The sequence below is a fragment of the Pristiophorus japonicus genome, chromosome 6 (assembly GCF_044704955.1).
Source record: "Pristiophorus japonicus isolate sPriJap1 chromosome 6, sPriJap1.hap1, whole genome shotgun sequence".
In the NCBI taxonomy this organism is placed as follows: Eukaryota; Metazoa; Chordata; class Chondrichthyes; family Pristiophoridae; genus Pristiophorus; species Pristiophorus japonicus.
The window spans coordinates 140,896,102-140,918,614 of NC_091982.1; the positions used below are offsets into that span (position 1 = coordinate 140,896,102).

General features: G+C 43.1%; 1 protein-coding gene across 1 annotated transcript in view; it reads right to left on the reverse strand.

Moving 5' to 3' along the window:
* Positions 1–21,445, reverse strand: part of ryk (receptor like tyrosine kinase) — a 316,752-nt gene extending 295,307 nt beyond the window's left edge. Inside the window, exon 1 of the mRNA XM_070884019.1 lies at positions 21,164–21,445. Coding sequence (XP_070740120.1) covers positions 21,164–21,314 — 151 coding nt within the window. The 5' untranslated portion in view covers positions 21,315–21,445. The remainder of the gene's footprint in view (positions 1–21,163) is intronic.
* Positions 21,446–22,513: the final 1,068 nt, after the last annotated feature.

Here is a 22,513-nt window from a genome sequence, read left to right on the forward strand (position 1 = left end):
TTTAGAATTTGGAGTATTTTGTAGTTCAGATGTCAGAAGACTGCCATCCGACCTTGTTGAAACTCTGGAGTCCAGCCAAGAGAGACTGTCAGCACGAGCCTGGAGCAGCTGAAGGGAGATTTAAACATCACTGACTACGGAGGCGGAGGCAGCTTGAGCCTGGAAACAGAGAAACATAGAAAATAGGTGCAGGAGTAGGCCATTCACCCCTTCGAATCTGCACCACCATTCAATATGACCATGGCTGATCATGCAACTTCAGTACCCTATTCCTGCTTTCTCTCCATACCCCTTGATCCCTTTAGCCGTAAGGGCCACATCTAACACCCATTTGAATATATCTAATGAACTGGCCTCAACAACTTTCTGTGGTAGAGAATTCCACAGGTTCACAATTCTCTGAGTGAAGAAGTTTCTCCTCATCTTGGTCCTAAATGGCTTACCCCTTATCCTTAGACTGTGACCCCTGGTTCTGGACTTCCCCAACATCAGGAACATTCTCCCGACATCTAACCTGTCCAGTCCCGTCAGAATTTTGTATGTTTCTATGAGATCCCCTCTCATTCTTCTAAATTCCAGTGAATATAAGCCTAGTCGATCCAGTCTTTCTTCATGTATAAGTCCTGCCATCCCGGGAATTAGTCTGGTGAACCTTCGCTGCACTCCCTCAATAGCAAGAATGTCCTTCCTCAGATTAGGAGACTAAAACTGTACACAATATTCAAGGTGAGGCCTCACCAAGACCCTGTACAACTGCAGTAAGATCTCCCTGCTCCTATACTCAAATCCTCTCGCGATGAAGGCCAACATGCCATTTGCCTTCTTCACCGCCTGCGGCACCTGCATGCCAACCTTCAATGACTGATGTACCACGACACCCAGGTCTCATTGCACCTCCCCTTTTCCTAATCTGTCACCATTCAGATAATATTCTGCCTTCCTGTTTTTGCCACCAAAGTGGATAACCTCACATTTATCTACATTATACTGCATCTGCCATGCATTTGCCCACTCACCTAATTTCTCCAAGTTACTCTGCAGCCTCTTAGCATCCTCCTCACAGCTCACAGCTGCCACCCAGTTTAGTGTCATCTGCAAACTTGGAGATATTACACTCAATTCCTTCGTCTAAATTATTAACGTATATTGTAAATAGCTGGGGTCTCGGCACTGAACCTTGCGGTACCCCACTAGTCACTGCCTGCCATTCTGAAAAGGACCCATTTATTCCTACTCTTTGCTTCCTGTCTGCCAACCAGTTCTCTATCCACGTCAATACATTACCCCCAATACCATGTGCTTTAATTTTGCACACTAATCTCTTGTGTGGTACCTTGTCAAAAGCCTTTTGAAAGTCCAAATACATCACATCCACTGGTTCTCCCTTGTCCACTCTATTAGTTACATCCTCAAAAAATTCTAGAAAATTTGTCAAGTATGATTTCCCTTTCATAAATCCATGCTGACTTGGGCCGATCCTGTCACTGCTTTCCAAATGCGCTGCTATTACATCGTTAATAACTGATTCCAACATTTTCCCCACTACCGATGTCAGGCTAACCGGTCTATAATTCCCTGTTTTCTCTCTCCCTCCTTTTTTTTAAAAAGTGGGGTTACATTAACTACCCTCCAAACCACAGAAAGTTGTTGAGGCCAATTCACTAAATATATTCAAAAAGGAGTTAGATTACTACTAGGGGGATCAAGGGGTATGGCAAGAAAGCAGGAATGGGGTACTGAAGTTGCATGTTCAGCCATGAACTCATTGAATGGCGGTGCAGGCTAGAAGGGCCGAATGGCCTACTCCTGCACCTATTTTCTATGTTTCTAAACCATAGGAACTGATCCAGAGTCTATAGAATGTTGGAAAATGACCACCAATGCATCCACTATTTCGAGGGCAACTTCGTTAAGTACTTTGGAATGCAGACTATCAGGCCCTCAATCCCATCAATTTCCCTAACACAATTTCCTGACTAATAAGGATTTCCTTCAGTTCCTCCTTCTCGCTAGACCTTCGGTCCCCTAGTATTTCCGGAAGGTTATTTGTGTCTTCCTTAGTGAAGACAGTACCAAAGTATTTGTTCTATTGGTCTGGCATTTCTTTGTTCCCCATGAAGTATAATGTGGATAAATGTGAGGTTATCCACTTTGGTGGTAAAAACAGAGAGACAGACTATTATCTGAATGGTGACAGATTAGGAAAAGGGGAGGTGCAAAGAGACCTGGGTGTCATGGTACATCAGTCATTGAAGGTTGGCATGCAGGTGCAGCAGGCGGTTAAGAAAGCAAATGGCATGTTGGCCTTCATAGCAAGGGGATTTGAGTACAGGGGCAGGGAGGTGTTGCTACAGTTGTACAGGGCATTGGTGAGGCCACACCTGGAGTATTGTGTACAGTTTTGGTCTCCTAACCTGAGGAAGAACATTCTTGCTATTGAGGGAGTGCAGCGAAGGTTCACCAGACTGATTCCCGCGATGGCGGGACTGACCTATCAAGAAAGACTGGATCAACTGGGCTTGTATTCACTGGAGTTCAGAAGAATGAGAGGGGACCTCATAGAAACATATAAAATTCTGACGGGGTTAGACAGGTTAGATGCAGGAAGAATGTTCCCAATGTTGGGGAAGTCCAGAACCAGAGGTCACAGTCTAAGGATAAGGGGTAAGCCATTTAGGACCGAGATGCGGAGGAACTTCTTCACCCAGAGAGTGGTGAACCGTGGAATTCTCTACCACAGAAAGTTGTTGAGGCCAATTCACTAAATATATTCAAAAAGGAGTTAGATGAGGTCCTTACTACTAGGGGGATCAAGGGGTATGGCGAGAAAGCAGGAATGGGGTACTGAAGTTGAATGTTCAGCCATGAACTCATTGAATGGCGGTGCAGGCTAGAAGGGCCGAATGGCCTACTCCTGCACCTATTTTCTATGTTTCTATTATAAATTCACCTGATTCTGACTGCAAGGGACCTACATTTGCCTTCACTAATCTTTTTCTCTTCACATATATATATATAGAAGCTTTTGCAGTCAGTTTTTATGTTTACTTCAAGCTTATTCTCATACTCTATTTTTCCCCTCCTAATTAAACCCTATGTCCTCCTCTGCTGATTTCTAAATTTCTCCCAGTCCTCAGGTTTGCTGCTTTCTCTGGCCAATTTATAAGCCTCTTCCTTGGATTTAACACTATCCCTAATTTCTCTTGTTAGTCACGGTTGAGCCACCTTCCCGGTTTTATTTTTACGCCAGACAAGGATGTACAATTGTTGAAGTTCATCCATGTGATCTTTAAATGTCTGCCATTGCCTATCCACCGTCAACACTTTAAGTATCATTCGCCAGTCTATCCTAGCCAATTCACGTCTCATACTATCAAAGTTACCTTTCTTTATTCAGGACCCTAGTCCCTGAATTAACTGTGTCAAAAAATAACAGGCTGTTATATTTACAATTCAACCAATCATAAAGCCTGCATACATTTGAAAATCGTGCTATACCTCTGGTTTGTGCTCACTTAGCTAATAGCAGCCAGAGCAGAAGGGATGGTATAATTGGTATCAGTACTCCTTGGTTAGGGAGGGAACAACTGACCAGGACTTTTCAGAAACTTTTGTTGGAAGTGCACATGTGCAGATATCAAGGAAAGAGAGGAATGAGCTTGAGAGTCCAAGAGATTTCAAGCACTCACTGTTCGGTCTCACGTATGAATAATGCCCATTTGTGCAAGATACCAAAGGTCAACAAATATATCCCGGCAAGGAGTCAAAGCCTTCAGAGGAGGGTGAAGAAATGTGGCAAGAGGGGAAAAGAATCCAAAGACAGTCACATTTATTCATTTGGTACATATGAAATCATGTCCGGATTTGTATATTGCAGCTGAATACAGGAAATAAAGATCTAATATCTGTTGTATAACTAAGGGCTTTGTTTTATGTCTTTCTCACGTATACCATTACCACAAATCATGTTAATATCACAAGCTGCTTTAAAACTTTTATTAAACTGTAAGTTCCATTTAGATTTTTAAAAATAATCACTTTCTACTACCTGGCTTATCTCAGCTAAAATTTTGCAATACCAAAGGTATTTGCAATTTATTATGCACAATTCATTAATCCTGGGTAAGTTCCAATAGCAATTTTGCTATTGTAAATGTGGGGGGGAGTGCAGAAAATCAGGAAAAACCTGAGTTTTGTTTTTCCATTGAAAAAAGGCTCTTTGCTGAGTCTACTGGAACACAATGTTTCTCATTGCAGATAAAATACAAGCAAATATAACAAATCTTTCCTATCCTCCCAACACACAGTTTTCTGTCCAACAGAACAAACAAGCCAAAGCAGAAACCTACACCCAGGCCTCTCAAGAGCTAGACTGCAAGTGTAAGAGTGTGTGGTAGATTTAGAAAGGAAAGCACCTGCCATTCGAGTACCCGCTATTAACAACATAACTGAGGTGACAAAATCAATAAGGGGAAATAGCAGGCTTCAACACAGCAGGTTAGGAAACAAACTCACCACATGAGTGCATACAGATCTTACTTTTTTTTTTGCTTATTTTCTCCCCATCTCGCTCTCACAGAAATAACTCATGACCAAGTGGATATTATTTATATATTTTCTTTATACATTTTGGTACGAAGAATGAGGAGAGGCAATTTAAACTAAATGGTACAAATGAGTATACTCAAGGCATAGATCGATAGATTTTTGGATACTAAGGGAATCAAGGGATTATGTGATAGTGCGGGAAGGTGGAGTTGAGGAAGATCAGCCATGATCTTACTGAATGGCGGAGCAGGCTCAAAGGGCCGATTGGCCTACTCCTATCTCATGTCCAAGTACATGCAATTTCTAGACGGGTCATTGTGTAGCAATAGGGAGAGTGGCTCCTTTTTTCTTCCCTAGCCTAGGGGCACTGAGATCTACTATAGTGACTTAACTACTGCCCTGCTGAGATCAAATAACTCAGCACAGACCAAATGTTTAACCAGGAATTCTACTGGTCTGTATGGCTTAATCCTGTATGGTCATCAGGGAGTTACTGATTTTACAATTTTAATCCAGCATGTTGAGGAATCAAATGTTCTAACAAAAAAATAAGTTCTCATATATATTATAACAGAACTATTTTTGGAACATTTGCGTATAAATAAATGAAAGGTTTGAGAGGTGCTTGAAGGAAAAGATTAGGACTACTGATGCAGAAAGGGATAAGCACCAATACAAGACTGGTTGGTCCAAACAGCTTTCTTCCATGATGTAATTTCTATGTAATTCTATGCATGGTAACTGGCCACTTAAAGATGTATTTACAGCAACCAGACTATTGCTTGCACTATGTTTTTTTTAATTAATTCTTGTTTTCTTGTGGGGAAATATATAAAAGAATCTCAACTTTAAAACAAAATCCAAGGTTTTTCCTTGTTAAACTTAGCTTTCTTTTGAGCCAACGCTGAAAAATAGTGATTCTAAAACCAACAAATTTAAGGATAAAATTAACTCGACTTAATAACATCTGTTGATTTGTAAGATGGCTGACACACAAGGAGGCATGATTTCAACATCTTCAACTACTATGATTTACTCAAGAATTCTATTTGTAAAGGTACTGAAAAAACTACCCACAGATTTTCCCACTACTGCTTTCATCATATTTGCAAGTACAGAATGTGTAGACTTTAAAGCTGACCCATCATTATTGCAAAGCTGATTTACAGAGGTTCAATTCAAGATGCCATAAAGTCAGCTGACAAAAGCAGACCGTCATAAATGGTTTAAAGAAGGCTGCATCTGTAGCATATTAAAGTGTTTACATGTGCTACAGATGTCGCTGTAAATCTTTAGTACACGTCAACTAGGCTATTTAAAAGCCTGCCAACAGGAGTTCAACATGGTGTGCATACCTGGAATTTTAAAAAATGGCAGTAAAAATACATAAAATTGAAAAACTCAACATTAAGAATATGTTGGAAATAAACACACTTTATGTGTAAAGGGGAAAAGAGGGTGAGGATCAATTCTTGTTCACATACCACACAGGGCCCCAAACCCTTCATCTCAATGTCAGGATTCGGATGACATTTTACAAAAGTTTATCAACACTCATTACTAAATGGAACATGAACTACTTCAACTAGTTAAGTGTCAGTAACTGTTTCCTAGCTACAATAAACAAGATTTATCCTACTTCCAATCTCCAGAGCTCTGTTTGCACTCAGATCAAACCCAAAATAAATCATGCAGCTGCTAAAAATGAATTGTGCTTGCTTAAAAGATAAATATTGGGGCTAAAATTGCGACCTCACCAGGTCCGTATGAAGTGCGCACGGACCCAGCAAGGCTTTGCAAAAGCCGTTTTTTGGCATGCAATGCGCATGCACCAAAAACCGGCTTTTCCAATCTGTCAAGAGAAATCCCCATCCCCAGGAGAAGGACATTCATGTGAGAGAGATTGGGCTATTCGCCCAATTCATGCCCAGCAAATGTCTTTCAAACTCTTGCGCCTGGTAAAAGCAGGCATATAGTTTACTTTTACCAGCGTAAGAGTTGTAAAACATCTAAAAATTAAATGTAAATACTAATTTTTATAGTAAAAACCCTGTCAATTAAGGTAAGTTTATTGGAAACCCTATTAAAACACGTTTAAAAAAAATTCCCCAAAATATTATTTTTTCTCTAAAACATTTAATTAACTTTAATTTTAATTAATTTTAAATATGTGAGGTTTTTAATGTATTTATTTTGTGTTTCTTGTTTTAGGGAGTTATTCTGATTGATAGTAATGGGAACTTGTAAAAACGGAGTTGCTATTATTATCAATGAGAATACTGCCGAGTGATTGGTGGTCCCGGCCCACGTGACTCCAGCATTTTTGTACGTACGGGGGAAGTCATCTGTACGCTACTCATGGAGTGTTGGCCTCCGACCACAATCGAAGGCGCCTCTGGGACCACCGGGTCCTTCCGAAGGAAGCCTCCGACTGGAATTTTCCCCACATTGATTTTATGTCATCATCATTATAGGCAGTCCCTCAGAATCGAGGAAGACTTGCTTCCACTCCTGAAGTGAGTTCTTTGGTGGCTGTACAGTCCACGAGAGCCACAGACTCTGTCACAGGTGGGACAGATAGTCGTTGAGGGAACCCAGCTATGAGACAACTTTTACAATAGCAGCAAGTCAGGCATTTGGCATGATACATTACTGTAGGCTAAGGAGGACGATGGGTTGTACAAGGTCAGATCTAAGTTAGATATCAGGAGATACTTCCCTGAGAATAGTCAACCTCTGAAACAGGCTGCCAGCTCATGCAATAGATGCCGATTCATTGAATTGCTTCAAGCAAGGTGGAGATCACCTCCTACTGCCTTGGTAGGAATGATCAGGGCCAGAGTGATCTCATAGACTACATTCAATCACCAAGGATGTCGGATAGAAATTTCCAAGATTCTCTCTCCATCCACCACCCCCCCACAAATTGGCCTGGGTTTTTATCTGTTTCTTCTCCTCTTGGGTGTGGTGGAGTCATCATCATCAGAGGCAGTCCCTCGACATCGAGGAAGACTTGCTTCCACTCTAAAAGTAAGTTCTTAGGTGACTGAACAGTCCAATACGGGAATTGGTGGAATGTATATATTGTGATACACAAGGTATCAGAATTGCGTGGGACAAGTTGGATGGACCAGAGAGTCTTTCCCTGTCTGTTATTGTTCATATGTAGAATTTGCCACCAAAGCAAATCCATTCAATCAGCTTTCAAATTTGCAGCTACTTGTACATATTAATGTCATTACATTTCTACATATAAACAGAACACAAGATATCCAGGCCCACTGCCAGAAGCAAAATTTATTTTTAAGCAAAAAAAGGATAAGTAAGCAGTACTCAACATTATGGCCCAAGTTATGGCGCAAGTAATTGAATAACAATTCATATTGTACCAATTTACATTTCTGAGAATTTCAAACTCTAAGCTTTGAAATGTCCCACATACAACTTGAAGTAGGGATGTATCCTCCGTATTTAAACTAATGAATGATCCCCAGAATTAAATGATTACCATCTGAGCAACAAATCTTTGACCAGTGAACCCTGTGGATTTTGAATGCCTCAGTATAAACACCACTATTTTTCTATGCAAAACAGGAATACAAATGCAGAAACTGCAATCTCAAACCATTTTTATACTTGAATACTACCACCACAGACACCTTGCCATCAATCCAAATTATGACATTGGAAAACAGGTTAGATCGCACAACTTTTACTTCTGTGATTTTTATGAGCCAAGCTTCACTGCTGTAATTGCATTTTAAGTAAGTAGGCAGCTCAGAGCTAACTATCAGGCAGTATCTCAAGTGTACATTATGTTCATATTATAGCACCATACTTTAGGAAGGATGTGAAAGCGTTAGAGAGGGTGCAGAAAAGATTTACAAGAATGGTTCCAGGAATGAGGGACTTCAGTTACAATGGAGAGACTGGAGAAGCTGGGGTTGTTCTCCTTAGAGCAGAGAAGGTTGATAGGAGATTTGACGTAAGTGTTCAAAATTATGAGGGGTCTAGACAGAGTAGAGAGAAACTGCTCCCATTGACAGTAGGGCCGCGAACCAGGATTTAAGGTGATTAGCAAAAGAACCAAAGATGACATGAGGAAAAACTTTTTTGTTTTTTAAACACAGCGAGTGGTTAGGATCTCGAATACACGGCCTGAAAGGGTGGTGGAGGCAGACTCAATCGTGGCTTTCAAAAGGAAATTAAATAGGTATCTGAAGGAAAAAAAATTGCAGGGCTACGGGGAAAGGGCGGGGGAGTGGGACTAGCTGAGGTGCTCTTGCAGAGCTGGCACAGGCTCGACGGGCCGAATGGCCTCCTTCTGTGATGTAACTCTTCTATGATTCAATGAGATATTATCTGCTCTCCCATGACATTACCCATGGACAGTCTGGGACTAGAGTATGGTTGTAATGGTTTACCATGGTCTCATTCCAAACCACAGGGAGTAGAGCACAATGGAGGGAATTAGATAGTTGAACACATTAGGAAGTCAAGGAAGCCATGGAGCACAAAAAGGGGCAGGTTTACGAACAGGATTCAGAATTTTAAAATTAGTATTATTGGACCTCAAAAGTAGGAGCTGCCCTACTTAATATCAGTGGAACAGCAGCAAACCTTGATGGCCATTATTCTGGGCGAAATTTGTTTTCCGAGAATTTTTTTTTTTAATCTAATCAAAAAGTCAGAAAGCATCTTTAAAGCACCAACATTTTTTATGATTGATAGCAAAACTGATTATAGCATATCATTCCTTCCTTTTTGTAGGCATCCCTCCCTTTGTTCAGTACTAGACTGAGTAAAAGGTTGTAGCCTTAGGCTGCATTATGCAGGTTGTGACACCCACTGTGTCTATTTAATGTACGACTGGCATTGCTCAGTCAGGGAATTTGCGGTTTTACAATTGAGGTGTTTATGAAAGGAAGGGCACATCAGGGCCACTCAGCTAAACTGACAATATAAGTCAATTGTCATTTTATGAAACGGTATTCTGGGGACTGAATTCCATGACTTTGTCCATTTTTCTTTGAAGACTGTAAATGAGTGACCTTTATTTTATGTATTTATCCATTACCATTTTTAAAGCAGAGAAACCACAAGGTGGTATTCAGGATGCACCAAGCGGAGGTAGATATCTGGTATGTATGTGTGGAGGGGGAATGGGGTTTACCTGGACTGTGGGGGGGGGGGTCAGGGGGAGGGCAGTATACGAACACTGGAGATGGCCCTGCACTAGGTTGGGGTCCTGGTGTTCGACGGCTCGTTTGATTTGGCACCACCTTCGGTTTGGCAAAATTGCAGAAGGAAAATCTGAGATTTGACACAACTGGAGGTGGGATGTGAGGTTTGGCTCAATGGTGGATTCCCCACCATCTGTCAGCAGTGAATCACAGAATCTTACAGCGTAAAAGGAGACCATTCAGCCCATCGTGCCTGTGCCAGCTCTTCGAACTATCCAATTAGTCCCACTCGCCTGCTCTTTCGTTTTAGACCTGCAATGTTTTCTTTCCAAGTATATATCCAATTCCCTTTTGAAAATTACTATTGAACCGGCTTTCATCACCTTTTCAGGCAGTGCATTCAAGATCACAACTCACATGGTACACACACACCTTATCTACTCCATCAAAATCTGTCATAATTTTGAAACTTCCATTAAATCTCCTGTTAACTTTCTCTGCTCCAAGTTGTGAAATTGAATTAAATTTGCAGGCTAGTAATAATAAATACCCAGCTGCTTCACTAACATCCTTCAGGGAAGGGAACCCTACCAAGTCTGGCCTACATGTGACTCAAGTCCTAGACTGTTATCACTGACGAATAGCTTCTGAAGGAGCTCAGCAAGCCACTCGGCTGTAGAAACTAATGACCAACATCTCGGGGCAACTAGGAAGTTGAAGTCGGTTAGTACTGAACTGCACAAAATAACCAGCATGCTTAATACAGTTTAAGTAGCGTGTGTACGCGTGTGGGTATGTATATATTTGTGTGTGTGCATACATGTGTACGCGTCCGTGCATGCACACGCGCGTGTATGCGTGCGCGCACACAAAACACACACACCACACAAACATATACACATCATAAAGCAAGATGCATATAAAACTTAGCGACAAAAATCCCAAGCTATTAACTTTAAATAAGAAATAAGGATGCCGATATATATTCAACAGTAACCCAATAGCATTTTACATCCCCAGTTGTATGATCAATTGATTTATATACAACTTATATACATCCCAAGGAGCATTATAAAACAAAACTTGACACTGAGCCACTTATGAAGGTGTTAGGGCAGATGATCAAAATCTTGGTCAAAGAGGTAGGTTTTAAGGAGAAGATCACAGAGATGGGGGGGGGGGGGGGGGGGGGGAGGGAGGAAAGAGATGGAGTGGCAAGGCCAGAGAGGGATTTCAAAACAAGGATGAGAATTTTAAAATCGGGCCATTGCTTGATCGGGAGCCAATGTAGGTCAGCGAGCACAGGGGTGCTGGGTGAACGGGACATGGTACAAGTTAGGACACGGACAGCAGAGTTTTGGATGATCTCAAGTTTACGGAGGGTATATAGCAGAAATCTGATGCAAATAGAGCATTTTCAAAAATAATTCCTCCAGACAAATGGAGAATATCTTGGCAACACTCTGTAATTATGAAAAACTACTTCAGTTGTTTGTATAAAGACTTCAAACATTATACAGAATATCAAGTTTCCAGCACACTCCTATTGGTCTCAAGTACAAACATCAATCTCCATGCAGCACTAGATCAATATCAAATTGAAGAAAACATAAACTTAAGCTGTTGAGAGTTTCCATAGGCAGAACAAAAGTAATTTTCAAAGCTATAAAAATTAAACAGCAGCAATTCTGTGAATCATTCAAATTTACTTCAATAGATACCCAAATGTGTGTTAATATATTTGAATAAAAATTCTTGCAAATACAATTCACCGTCAGCCTTGGCTCAGTGGTAGGACTCTCAATTCATTCACAAGATCATGGGTTCAAGTTCAACTCCAGAGACTTGAACACATAATCTAGGCTGACATTTCAGTGCAGTACTGAGGAACTATTGCACTGACAGAGGTCTTGTCTTTTGCATGAGGCGTTAAGCCAATACCCCGGTCTGCCCTCTCAGATGGATGTAAAATACCCCAAACCACGATTCAAAGACGAGCAGAATAATACTCAAGTGTCCTAGAAAACATTGTTCCCTCAACCAACATCACTAAACAGATTATCTGGTAATTTATCTCACTGCTGTTTGCTGTGCACAAATTGGCTCATGTGTTTCCTTACATTATTGATTACACTTAGAAATACTTTGTTGGCTGCGAAGCACTTTGGGATATCCGGAGAACCTGAAAGGCACTACATAAATACATGTTATTTTTTTACGAAGCAAAATTTGTTCTGCTTTTCCAAGCCATGCATACAAACAAATATCTTGACTATGTACACAAACAGGAATAGAATGAATAGAAAATAAATCACAAAATAATTAAGTTTATTGTTATGTCAGTAAAAAGCAGAAACATCATACTTTTTTTGTAAATTATCATCCATAATCACTCGATACTCCAGCAGTTAATTGTATGCTCTCAACAATAGTTCCAAAATGATGTCCCAGTACTGCTACAGTGCATTCAAACCTGCTGTGTTTCACCAATTTCTCCAAATTCAGTCTGCACAGCGCAAAAGATGAGGTTTCCATTCAACTTTACAAGTCAACTCAAGCACTTCAAACACTAATATTTTGCTATAGCCATATACTGCAGAGGTCATTGATGAAATATTGAAGACGGTTGAGGTGCGGTTGCCACATTGCAAAACTACTGCAGGTGTCCCAAGGATGGAATAATTGGTCTTTGACAAGCACAACTAATACTCCAGGTATAACTCCACAGCCAGAATCACAAATATCTGACACATATGCATAATATTAAAATGCATGTACTGGTTCCTGTAATATTCAGTAAAACAGAAGTTCACATCACCACTGGATCAATCAACAACAACCTGTATTTATATAGTGCCTACAATGTAGTCTAACATCCCAAAGCATTTCACAGGAGCATTATAAAACTAAACTTTACACCCAGCCACAAGGAGATATTCAGTGAGGGGTGGTAAGGCCAATTCTACGGCGGGAGCAGGACTTCCACGCTGGGTGCTAAAATTCCCTGCCCCAGAAGGTTACCGCCCCCAAGATGGGAGCCTGTGCGGGGAGGCAGAGGGAAGTTGAGGGGAGACGGGGGGTGGGGGGTTGAGGGTTGAGGGGAGCGTGGTGGAGGTGGGGGGCGGAGAAACCCAGGGTGGGGGACAGGAGGGGCCACATTGCAGCGAAGGTCTAGGGGGGGGAGAAGTGTGTTGGAGGGGTGAGCCTGGGGGCTCTGTGCCTCGGTGCGGGGAGTGTTCGGAGTGGGGTGGACAGGTTGACTGTGTAGATGGCGGTTGGTGGATGTGGTGTGGTTCGCGTCGCGGGGGCGTGGCTCCTGGGTGGCCGGGGCTGGGGACTCGACATCCGGGGGTGTTCGGCATTTGGGAAGGATTCTGACGGGATGGGGTGGGTAGGGTGCGGGGGGAGTGTTCCCGGTGTTAGGTGGGTCCGGAGCCGGGGGCACGCTCTTGGGATGGGGGGTGGGCTGTTTGGGGCTGGGATGGGGAGAGACTTCTTCACTTGGGGAGTTGTTGGCCTGTGGGGTTCCCTACCGCGGAGAGTTGTTGATGCCAGTTCATTGGGTGTGTTCGGGAGGGAGTTGGATGTAGTCCTTGTGGCTAGGAGGGTCGGGGGGTGTGGAGTGGAGATGCTGGGGTGGGTGATCAGCCATGATGTTGTTGAATGGCGGTGCAGGCTCGAAGGGCCGAAAGGCCTACTCCTGCACCTATTTTCTATGTTTCTATGTTTCTATATTAGGGGAGATTGTCGAAGTGTCTTAAAGGAGGAAAGAGAGGTAGAGGCGGAGAGGTACAGGGAGGGAATTCCAGAGCTTAGGGCCTTGGCAGCTGAAGGACGACCAACAATGGTTGAGAGATTATAATCAGGGATGCTAACAAGGCCAGAATTAGAAGAGCGCAGATATCTCCTGAGGATTGTGAGGCTGGAGGAGATTAGAAAGGGAGTGGCAAGGCCATGGAGGGATTTGAAAACAAGGATGAGAATTTTCAAAATCAAGGCGTTGCTTAAGCGGGAGCTATATGTAGGTCAGTGAGCACAGGGGTGATGGTTGAACGGGACATCGTGCGAGTTAGGACACAGGATGACCTCAAGTTTATGGAGAGCAGAACGCGGGAGGTCGGCTAGGGGTGCATTGGAATAGTCAAGTCTGGAGGTAACAAAGGCATGGATGAGGAGGTAACAAAGGCATGGATGAGGACTACAGTAGCAAATAAGCTGAGACAGAGACGGAGTCGGGCGATGGTCTTAGTGATAGCGTGGATATGTGGTCGGAAGCTCGGCTCGGGGGTCAAATATGACACCAAGGTTGCGAACAGTCTAGCTCAGCCTCAGAGAGAGGGATGGAGTCAGTGGTTGGGGAAGAGCTTGTGACGGGGACTAAAGACAATGGCTTTGATCTTCCCAATATGTAGTTGGAGAAAATCTCTGCTCAGCTAGTACTGGATGTCGGACAATCAGTCTGACAATTTAGAGACCGTGGAGGGGTCGAGAGAGGTGGTAGTGAGGTAGAGCCCGGTGTCATCAAGCGTCATGTGGAAAATGACGCTGTTTTTTCAGATGATGTCGCCTAGGGGCAGCATGGAGATGAGAAACAGGAAGGGAACAAGGATAGATCCTTGGGGGGCACCAGAGGGAACGATGCGGGAGTGGGAAGAGAAGCTGTTGCAGGTGATTCTCTGGCTACAATTAGATAGATAAGAATGGAACCAGGTGAGTCCAATCCCACCCAGATGTACGACGACGGAGAGGCGTTGGAGGAGGATGGAGTGGTCAAACATGTCTAAGGCTGCAGGATGAGGAGGGATAGTTTACCTTTGTCACAGTCAGAATGGATGTCATTTATGATTTTGAACATAGCCTTTTCGGTACTGTGGCAGGGGCAGAAACTTGATTGGAGGGTTCTTTTGAGAGGGATGACAATGGCAGATTTGACAGAAGGGGGAACAGTACCTGAAGAAAGAGAGCCATAAACAGTATCAGCTAACATGGGAGCCAGGAAGGGACGTTGGGTTGTCAGCAGTTTAGTGGGAATAGGGTCAAGGGAGCAGGAAGTGGGTCTCACGGACACGGATTGGGCCTAACTACTGTATAGCATGCTGTGAAGGCACTAATCTGTTATGTTTGTCTATGATTCTCATTAAGCATTAAAGAAAGGTAGGCTGGTATTATATCACTACCTTCTCGAGCTCTCTCACTTAAAGAGACAAAAATGTGTTTTTAAAGGCATCTTGTTTTTACTTAATCTTAATTTTAAATTTAGAGCTGGGCCATTTGGGGATGAAATCAGGAAAAACTTTGTGACTTAAAGGGCAGTGGAAATCTGGAACTCACTCCCCCAAAAGACTGCGAATGCTGAGTGAATCGAAATGTCCAAGACTGAGATTGATCGAATTTTTGGTAAGGTATTAAGGCAGGTAAATGGAGTTGAGGTGCAGCTCAGCCATGATATAACTGAATGGTGCAACAGGCTCGAGGGGCCGAATAGCTTACTTTTCTTCCTATGTTCCAGTTGTGGTTACCCGAGGGTCAGGTGCCTACATGTTACTACCCCGGCTAGTCCAAAATACCAGCCTGCATGGCAATCTAAGAAGCCAAGTCAGGAGTGGGATGGAATACTCTCCACTTACCTGGAATGGTGCAGCTCCAACAACACTCAAGAGCTTGACACCATCCAGGAAAAAGTAGCCCTCTTGATTGGCAGCCCATGCACCACCTTAAACATTTACTCCTTCCACCACCAGCGCAATGTGGCTACAATATATACCACCGACAAGGTCCACTGCAACAACTAGCCAATGCTTCTTTTACAGCATCTCCCTAACCCGAGACCTCAAAGGACAAGTGCAGCAGGTGCATCGGAACACCATCACTTCCAAATTACACACCATCCCGATTTGGAATTATATCGCCATTCCTTCGGCGTCGCTGCGTCAAAATCATGGAACACCCTCCCAAACAGCACTGTGAGAGCACCTTCACCACACGGGCTGCAGTGGTTCAAGAAGGTGGCTCACCACCACCCTCTCAAGGGCAATTAGGGATGGGCAATAAATGCCGGCAGTGGCAGCAACACCCACATCCCGTGAATGAATACATTTTTTTTTTAAACTGGTGAATCTCCACACGCTCAAAAATATCTAGTAAAAATAAAGATAGCTCCTAAAAGGTGAAAGATAGTGATTTATTTTCCTTGATATAAGGAAGTCAGACATACTACCTCGTATCTATTCTTCAGCTTTAAGTACGGGTACTTGTGCATATTTTAGGGTTCAGATGACACTTGCAACTTTATTCTTGCTCTCTAGGATATCATCGGAACCGTTTGATTCATTACTGCCTTGTAACACACTTCTAACGATGAGTCATTCTATATATATAGTTTTATTTTCTAGTAACTTGCCCACAAACCTATCCAGTGTCAGCAGTCCATCTGGCAACATGAAATACTCCAAGTCTTTTGTCACAACTGAAACTGTACCTCATCATCCTGTCATGTGGCACAACTTACTCTTCAGTAAACTGTCATGAAAACAAATCCCAGCAAGCACGAAGTAAAAATAAAACAACCATATTCCAACATTTCTTCTAAGTGTGAATACAACCAGAAAGGTTTTAGGTATTCTCAAATTGATTAAGCTTTGCTTTTCCAGTTTAGATTGTCATCAGATATCTCATCCTTCATTACCCTAAAGCACCCTACATAACATGCATTCGACTTCAAAAAGCCATTGATCACCAAAAGTGCTTTTAAGATATTTTGATGTGAAAGGTGCTAAATCAAAGCAAGTCTACTATACTTTAGTAATATCCATTAAAAACACAATGCAATCAAGCATGGAAGACATTCCAAAACTAGGTACTGATCAAACAACTCAGATCTCGTGGCAAGGGTTTTCCACTGCAATGCTCGTCGGATAGCAATCTCTATTCATTTACTTTAATAGGCAGAAAGTTGCAGGTCCAGACTTATGTCAGTCTTGTACACCCGTGTAGCACAATTAACTTTTCTGAACTAAGATAATCGCACACTTCAATAGCAATTACAAAAAGATAATTAAGCTTAAGCTTTTACTTGTACAGAAGTTGATTCCAGAACGCATTTCAAAATACTATAGTGCATATTGAATCAGTGAAAAGTTAACCAAACACGTTCATTTTTGTTGACAAATGCACATGCAGAAAAACATTATCATTTTCTTGCTGATTAATTACATTGCATATAGAATTTACTGTACAGAAACAGGCCATTCGGCCCAGCTGGTCTATGCCAGTGTTTATGCTCCACACCAGCCTCCTCCCACCATACTTCATCGAACCCGATCAGCATTCGCTTCCATTCCTTTCTCCCTCAAGTGCTTATCTAGCTTCCCCTTAAATGCATCGATACGATTCACCTCAACCACTCCCCGTGGTAGCAAGTTCCACACTCTCTGGGTAAAGAACTTTCTCCTGAATTCCTTATTGCATTTATTAGTGACCATCATATCTATTAGTTTTAGACTCACCACAAGTGGCCTCTATTAGGTTACCCCTCAGCCTTGTCTTTTCTGGAGAAGGGGTCCAGCCAGTTCTGTCTTTCATGTGAGTTATGACTTCTCAAGGTATCATCCTTGTAAATCTTGTTTGCACCTTCCCCAGTGCCCCTCTATTCTTTTTGTAATATTTTGTAATATGGAGACCAGAACTGTTCACAGTACTCCAAGTGTGGTTTAAACAAGGTTCTACACAAGCTTAATGTAACTTGTCTGCTTTTCAATTCCATTCCTCTAGAAATGCTTTGTTTGCATTTTTAATAGCCTTATTAACCTGTTGCTACTTTTGATTTGTGAAACGCCAGATCCCTTTGCTCCTCTACCCCAGTTAGTCTCTTATTTTCCAAGGAGTATGTGGCCTCCTTATTCCCTCCTAGCAAAAATGCACCACTTCACACCTCTTTATATTGAAATTAATTTGCCATTTACACACCCATTCTGCTTGCTTATCATGTATTTTGTCGCAGTTTTCTTCAGTACTACTACGACTCTCCTGCCATCCCCCCCCCCAAATTTGGTGGTGCAATTTTCAAATTGTACTTCCGATTCTCAAGTCCAAATCATTTATCTAAATGCTGACTGGCAGTGGTCCCAACATCGTTCCCTGCGGAACAGCACTTCCCATCTTTCACCCCTAGTCAGTTTTATCGACAGCTTCCTATACATTCTGCCACTTGTCCCCTGACCACACATGTCACATGTCTACCCTTATCTACTCTTTGTTACTCAAGTCCCACTCCAGAGACTTGAACACAAAAGTCTAGGCTGACACTACAGTGCAGTACTGAGGGAGTGCTACACTGTTGAAGGTGCAGTCTTACGGATGAGATGTTAAATCAAGTCTGCCCTCTCAGGTGGATGTAAAAAGATCCCATGGCAATATTTCGAAGAGGAGCATGGGAGTGATCCCTGGTGTGCTGACTAATATTTATCCCTCAAATCAACATAACATTGCTGTTTGTGGGAGCTTGCTGTGCACACATTTGCTGCATTACAACAGTGACTACACTTCAAAAGTCCTTAATTGGCTGTGAAGTGCTTTGGGACATCCTGAGGTCATGAATGGCACGATACAGGGTATCAATGTAAGTCTTTTCTTTCTTTACTTCTTCACAGAACTCAATAAAGTTTGGTCAAACATGATCTTCCCTTTTGAAATTTGTGCTGACTATTGTTTATTATATTTTAGGTTTCCTGATATCGTGCTATGACCTATTTAAGTAAAGATTCCATTATTTTTCCTACCACCGGTGTTAACCTAACTAGTCTATAACTTATTTTAGTATTCACAATCCATCTGGACCATGGGTCTTATCCTCTCTAAGTTTGACTAGTTTATCAATTATCTCCCCCCTTTCCATCCTAAATGGTTTGTTATCTTTTTTTCTTTTTTGATCTCGTCCATCTGGTAAATACTAATGCAAAGTAATTATTCATTGGCCCAGAATTTGCAGTGGGCAATGACGGCGAACTAACAACGTTCACCATCATTACCCCTTTGAAACTGACCGCAACTTCAGGGTTTAGCCCTTGCGCATCTAAACACAGAAATCCTTGGTCAGTCATTCACTGCTGCAACACCGGCTGCACTATGGATCCTGCACCCCTTACCCAACAGCCAGTAATCATGAATTCAGTGAAACTGACGAAAACATAGGCTTTTCTGCGGTAATATCGCTGTTAAATACCCCATTAAATGTTAAGCCTTATTGGAATAGGTGTAACTGGGGTTTTAACAGCATTTTGACTGGTACCAAACGTTCTGGTACTGAAAAACTATTTTTTATATTTGGAGTGACCAATTTCTCCATTATGTTAAAACTACAATTTATTTTAAACTTTAAAAAAATTTAAGTTTGTTCATGATTATTTTCAGCTTCTACCTTAACCCCATGTGAGAGTCCCAATCTTTAACCCGCTCTCTAACATTTTTTAAAAGATCAGATAAAAGCAGCTTCTCAATTCCTGTCTAAGAATTCTTCAATGTAATTGGTTGCTTCGACAGCTGGTTGACGTCACCGCAGCATCACCATAGGAATTCCTATTACAGAGCGCCAAAATCAATTGAATGTCAAAAAAGGCAAACTTCTCGCCACAGAGATCACGAGATCTGTGGGCAGCTCTCTTTGGGTCCAGCAGCGAGCGCCTTTGCTTCTCAGCTGACCGTTCAATATTTCTGCCATATCGCTGTTATTACCTGCGTTTATATCTTGTGCATCCTTTAGTGGCCCTATCCCTTACCTAATTTTTCTTTTGTTATTTACATGTCTGTAGATTACTTTACTATTTCTTTTTATATTTTTTGGTAATTTATTGTAGTCCTCTTTGCCTTCCTAATTGTATTAATGACTTCTTTCTTAACCTCTTTGTATTCCTTTTAGTCGTTGTCTTTATTGTCTACGTACTTAGTGTATGTTTTTTTCTTAAGTTTTAATTTTATTCTCATCTCTTTAGTCACCCAGTGTTTCATTATTAAATAGTTTGTTCTTGTCTTTTAGCTAATATATTTCTTCTGAACTCTATCCATCATCTTTTAAATATTTATCATTGCTGATCCATCTCTGTCAATTTTTTTTCCAGTTTACCTTCCCTGGTTACATTCTCATCCCCTCAAAATTAAATTGTGTGGAAAAAGCTGTTACCTTGGTCTTTGTCTTACTTATGTCTTACTCAATCATTATCTTAAACCTTATTATGGTGTGATCACTATCGCATAGATGTCTTTGATGCTTACTTCTTTTATCTGCTCTTGTTCATTTCCCATTAACAGTGATTCCTCTCTTGTTGTGCTTATGTGCTGGGCAAGAAAGGAATCCCGTGCACACTAAAAACTCCATTCCCTTTTCCCCTTTCAGTACCTCTTTCTTGCCAGTTTATTTGATAGTTGAAATATTCTTCTATGTATTTTACTCATTTTATAGATGTGCTTACATATTTCTTCCTCACTTCCCTTCTACTATTAGGTAGCCTGAAATATACCATTATGTGCATTAATCCCCCAACCTCACACCATAAAACTTTTTCACACTATATCCCCACAGAAATGAGTGCCGTTGGTAAAATTTGACAGCGTGCAATCACGTCAGGGTAAAGTTATCCAAATGTTCAGCTATGCACAGCTCATTCTGCTGGGCACTGACCAGTTTGGGAGTATTATTTGTATCACTAGGCTGAGGGTGTGGGGTTCTGCCTACAAAGCATATTTTTATCAACTCAGTTGGCAATGATAGATTTCTAAGTGGTCAGTGTTTGTGTACCAGTCATTTGCCATTTTATACAAATTCTGCTAGGTAAATAACATACCTGCCAATACATGTTCCACAAAGATGCAGGGCATTTAATCCATCATCTACGTTGTGTAAACGATACACTTTAGGGTGTAAATCGTATTGTTTTTTCACCAGGCAATTTGGTTTCAGATGGCTAAGCTGGTGGGCAAATTGTGAAGCTGATGCAGCAGGTTAACTTTGCAAAGTGCAATCGCCTCGCCGTGCAACTGGGCTGAGATGGGCTGCATGCAAACAAAAGGTGTTCCTTTGTGTAGAGGCAAGTACCTCTTGTCTTCAGGTTCGCAGCCTCTCCCTCTCTGCACCTATGTGTGTGTGTGTGTGTGTGTGTGCGTGTGTGGGGTGGGGGGAGAAATCACTGGAGCCTTGTTGGCAAGCACCGAGTGGCACGGACTGATCCCCCCCCCGTGCACTGGTGGATGCGGTTCCGGCGGCCTGAGTGAGGAGGAGGGGCAGTGTGACCCGGGACATGGCTGCCCCCCAGGCCCCTGCAACTTCCATAAGGCGGCGGCCACTCACAGGCCCGCCGGATTCCCCGCCCCCGGGCCCGAGTCCGCCGGATCTCCCGAATCCCCCACCCCCGCTCACCGGGGGGGGCGGGGGCGGCACTCACCGATCAACCTCCGCATTTCCTCCACGCTCAAGTACACGTTGACCCCGGGACTGGCCCGACACACGCTGCCCGAGCCGCAGCAGCTCCACGCCACCATCAGGGCCCGCCATACGAGCAGCGCCAAGCCCCGGCCCCGACCAGGGCCCGCCATTCGACAGCGAGCGAGCCGAGCGAGTGCGCGGCTTCAGCCCGCGGCGGGGAATCGCGGGCAGGCTGTCCGCTTCAGCATCGCCGCCCGCTCGCTCACTCACCCGCCTGGCTGCGCGCGCGCGCACACTCCGCCGACAACCGTCAGCGCTCGCGCTGGGGGGAGCGGCCACCGCGCAGGTGCCGGACCCGGCCACCGCGCATGCGCCGTAGCGTGGGGAAACAGCAGGCAGGTGCCGGACCCGGCCACTGCGCATGTGCGAACACCCCACGCCACCAAGCCGGGTGGGGGGACACGCCTTTTCGCCGCACACACGCCACAGTGTGAGCCCCCGGACGGGGGGCGGGGGTTGCAGGGAGGTGTCCTGTGCCTGTTGGGTCAATGTGGGTAGCCTTTGGCCATTGGCAAGCAGGGTAGTCCTGGCACCACCTGTGGCCAAATCCATCCCAGCGCCACACACACTAGGGTTATATCCCCTGGAATTTACAGGTTAAGGGTCAATCTAATCGAAGTTTTCAAGATATTAAGAGGAACAGATAAGAACATAAGAAATAGGAGCAGGAGTAGTCCATTCGGCCCCTCGAGCCTGCTCCGCCATTCAATGACATCATGGCTGATCTTCAACCTCAACTCCACTTTCCTGCACTGTCCCCATATCCCTTGATTCTCTTAATATCCAAATAGAGTAGATGGAGAGAAACTATTTCTGCTGGTTAGGGAGTCTAGGACTAGGGGGCATAGCCTAACAATTAGTGCCAGACCTTTCAGGAGTGAAATTAGGAAACACTTCTAAAAAAGAAAAGAAAGACTTGGATTTATATAGCACCTTTCACGACCACTGGACTTCTCAAAGCGCTGTACAGCCAATGAAGTATTTTTGGAACATAGTCACTGTTGTAATGTGGGAAACGCAACAGCCAATTTGCACACAGCAAGCTCCCACAAACATCAATGTGATCATGACCAGATAATCTGTTTTTGTTATGTAGATTGAGGGATAAATATTGGCCCAGGACACCAGGAATAACCCCCCTTGCTCTTCTTCGAAATAGTGCCATGGGATCATTTACGTCCACTTGAGAGAGCCGATGGGGCCTCGGTTTAATATCTCTTCTGAAAGACGACACCTCCAACAGTGCAGCACTCCCTCAGCACTGCACTGGAATGTCAACCTAGATTTTTTTGTGCTCAAGTCTCTGGAG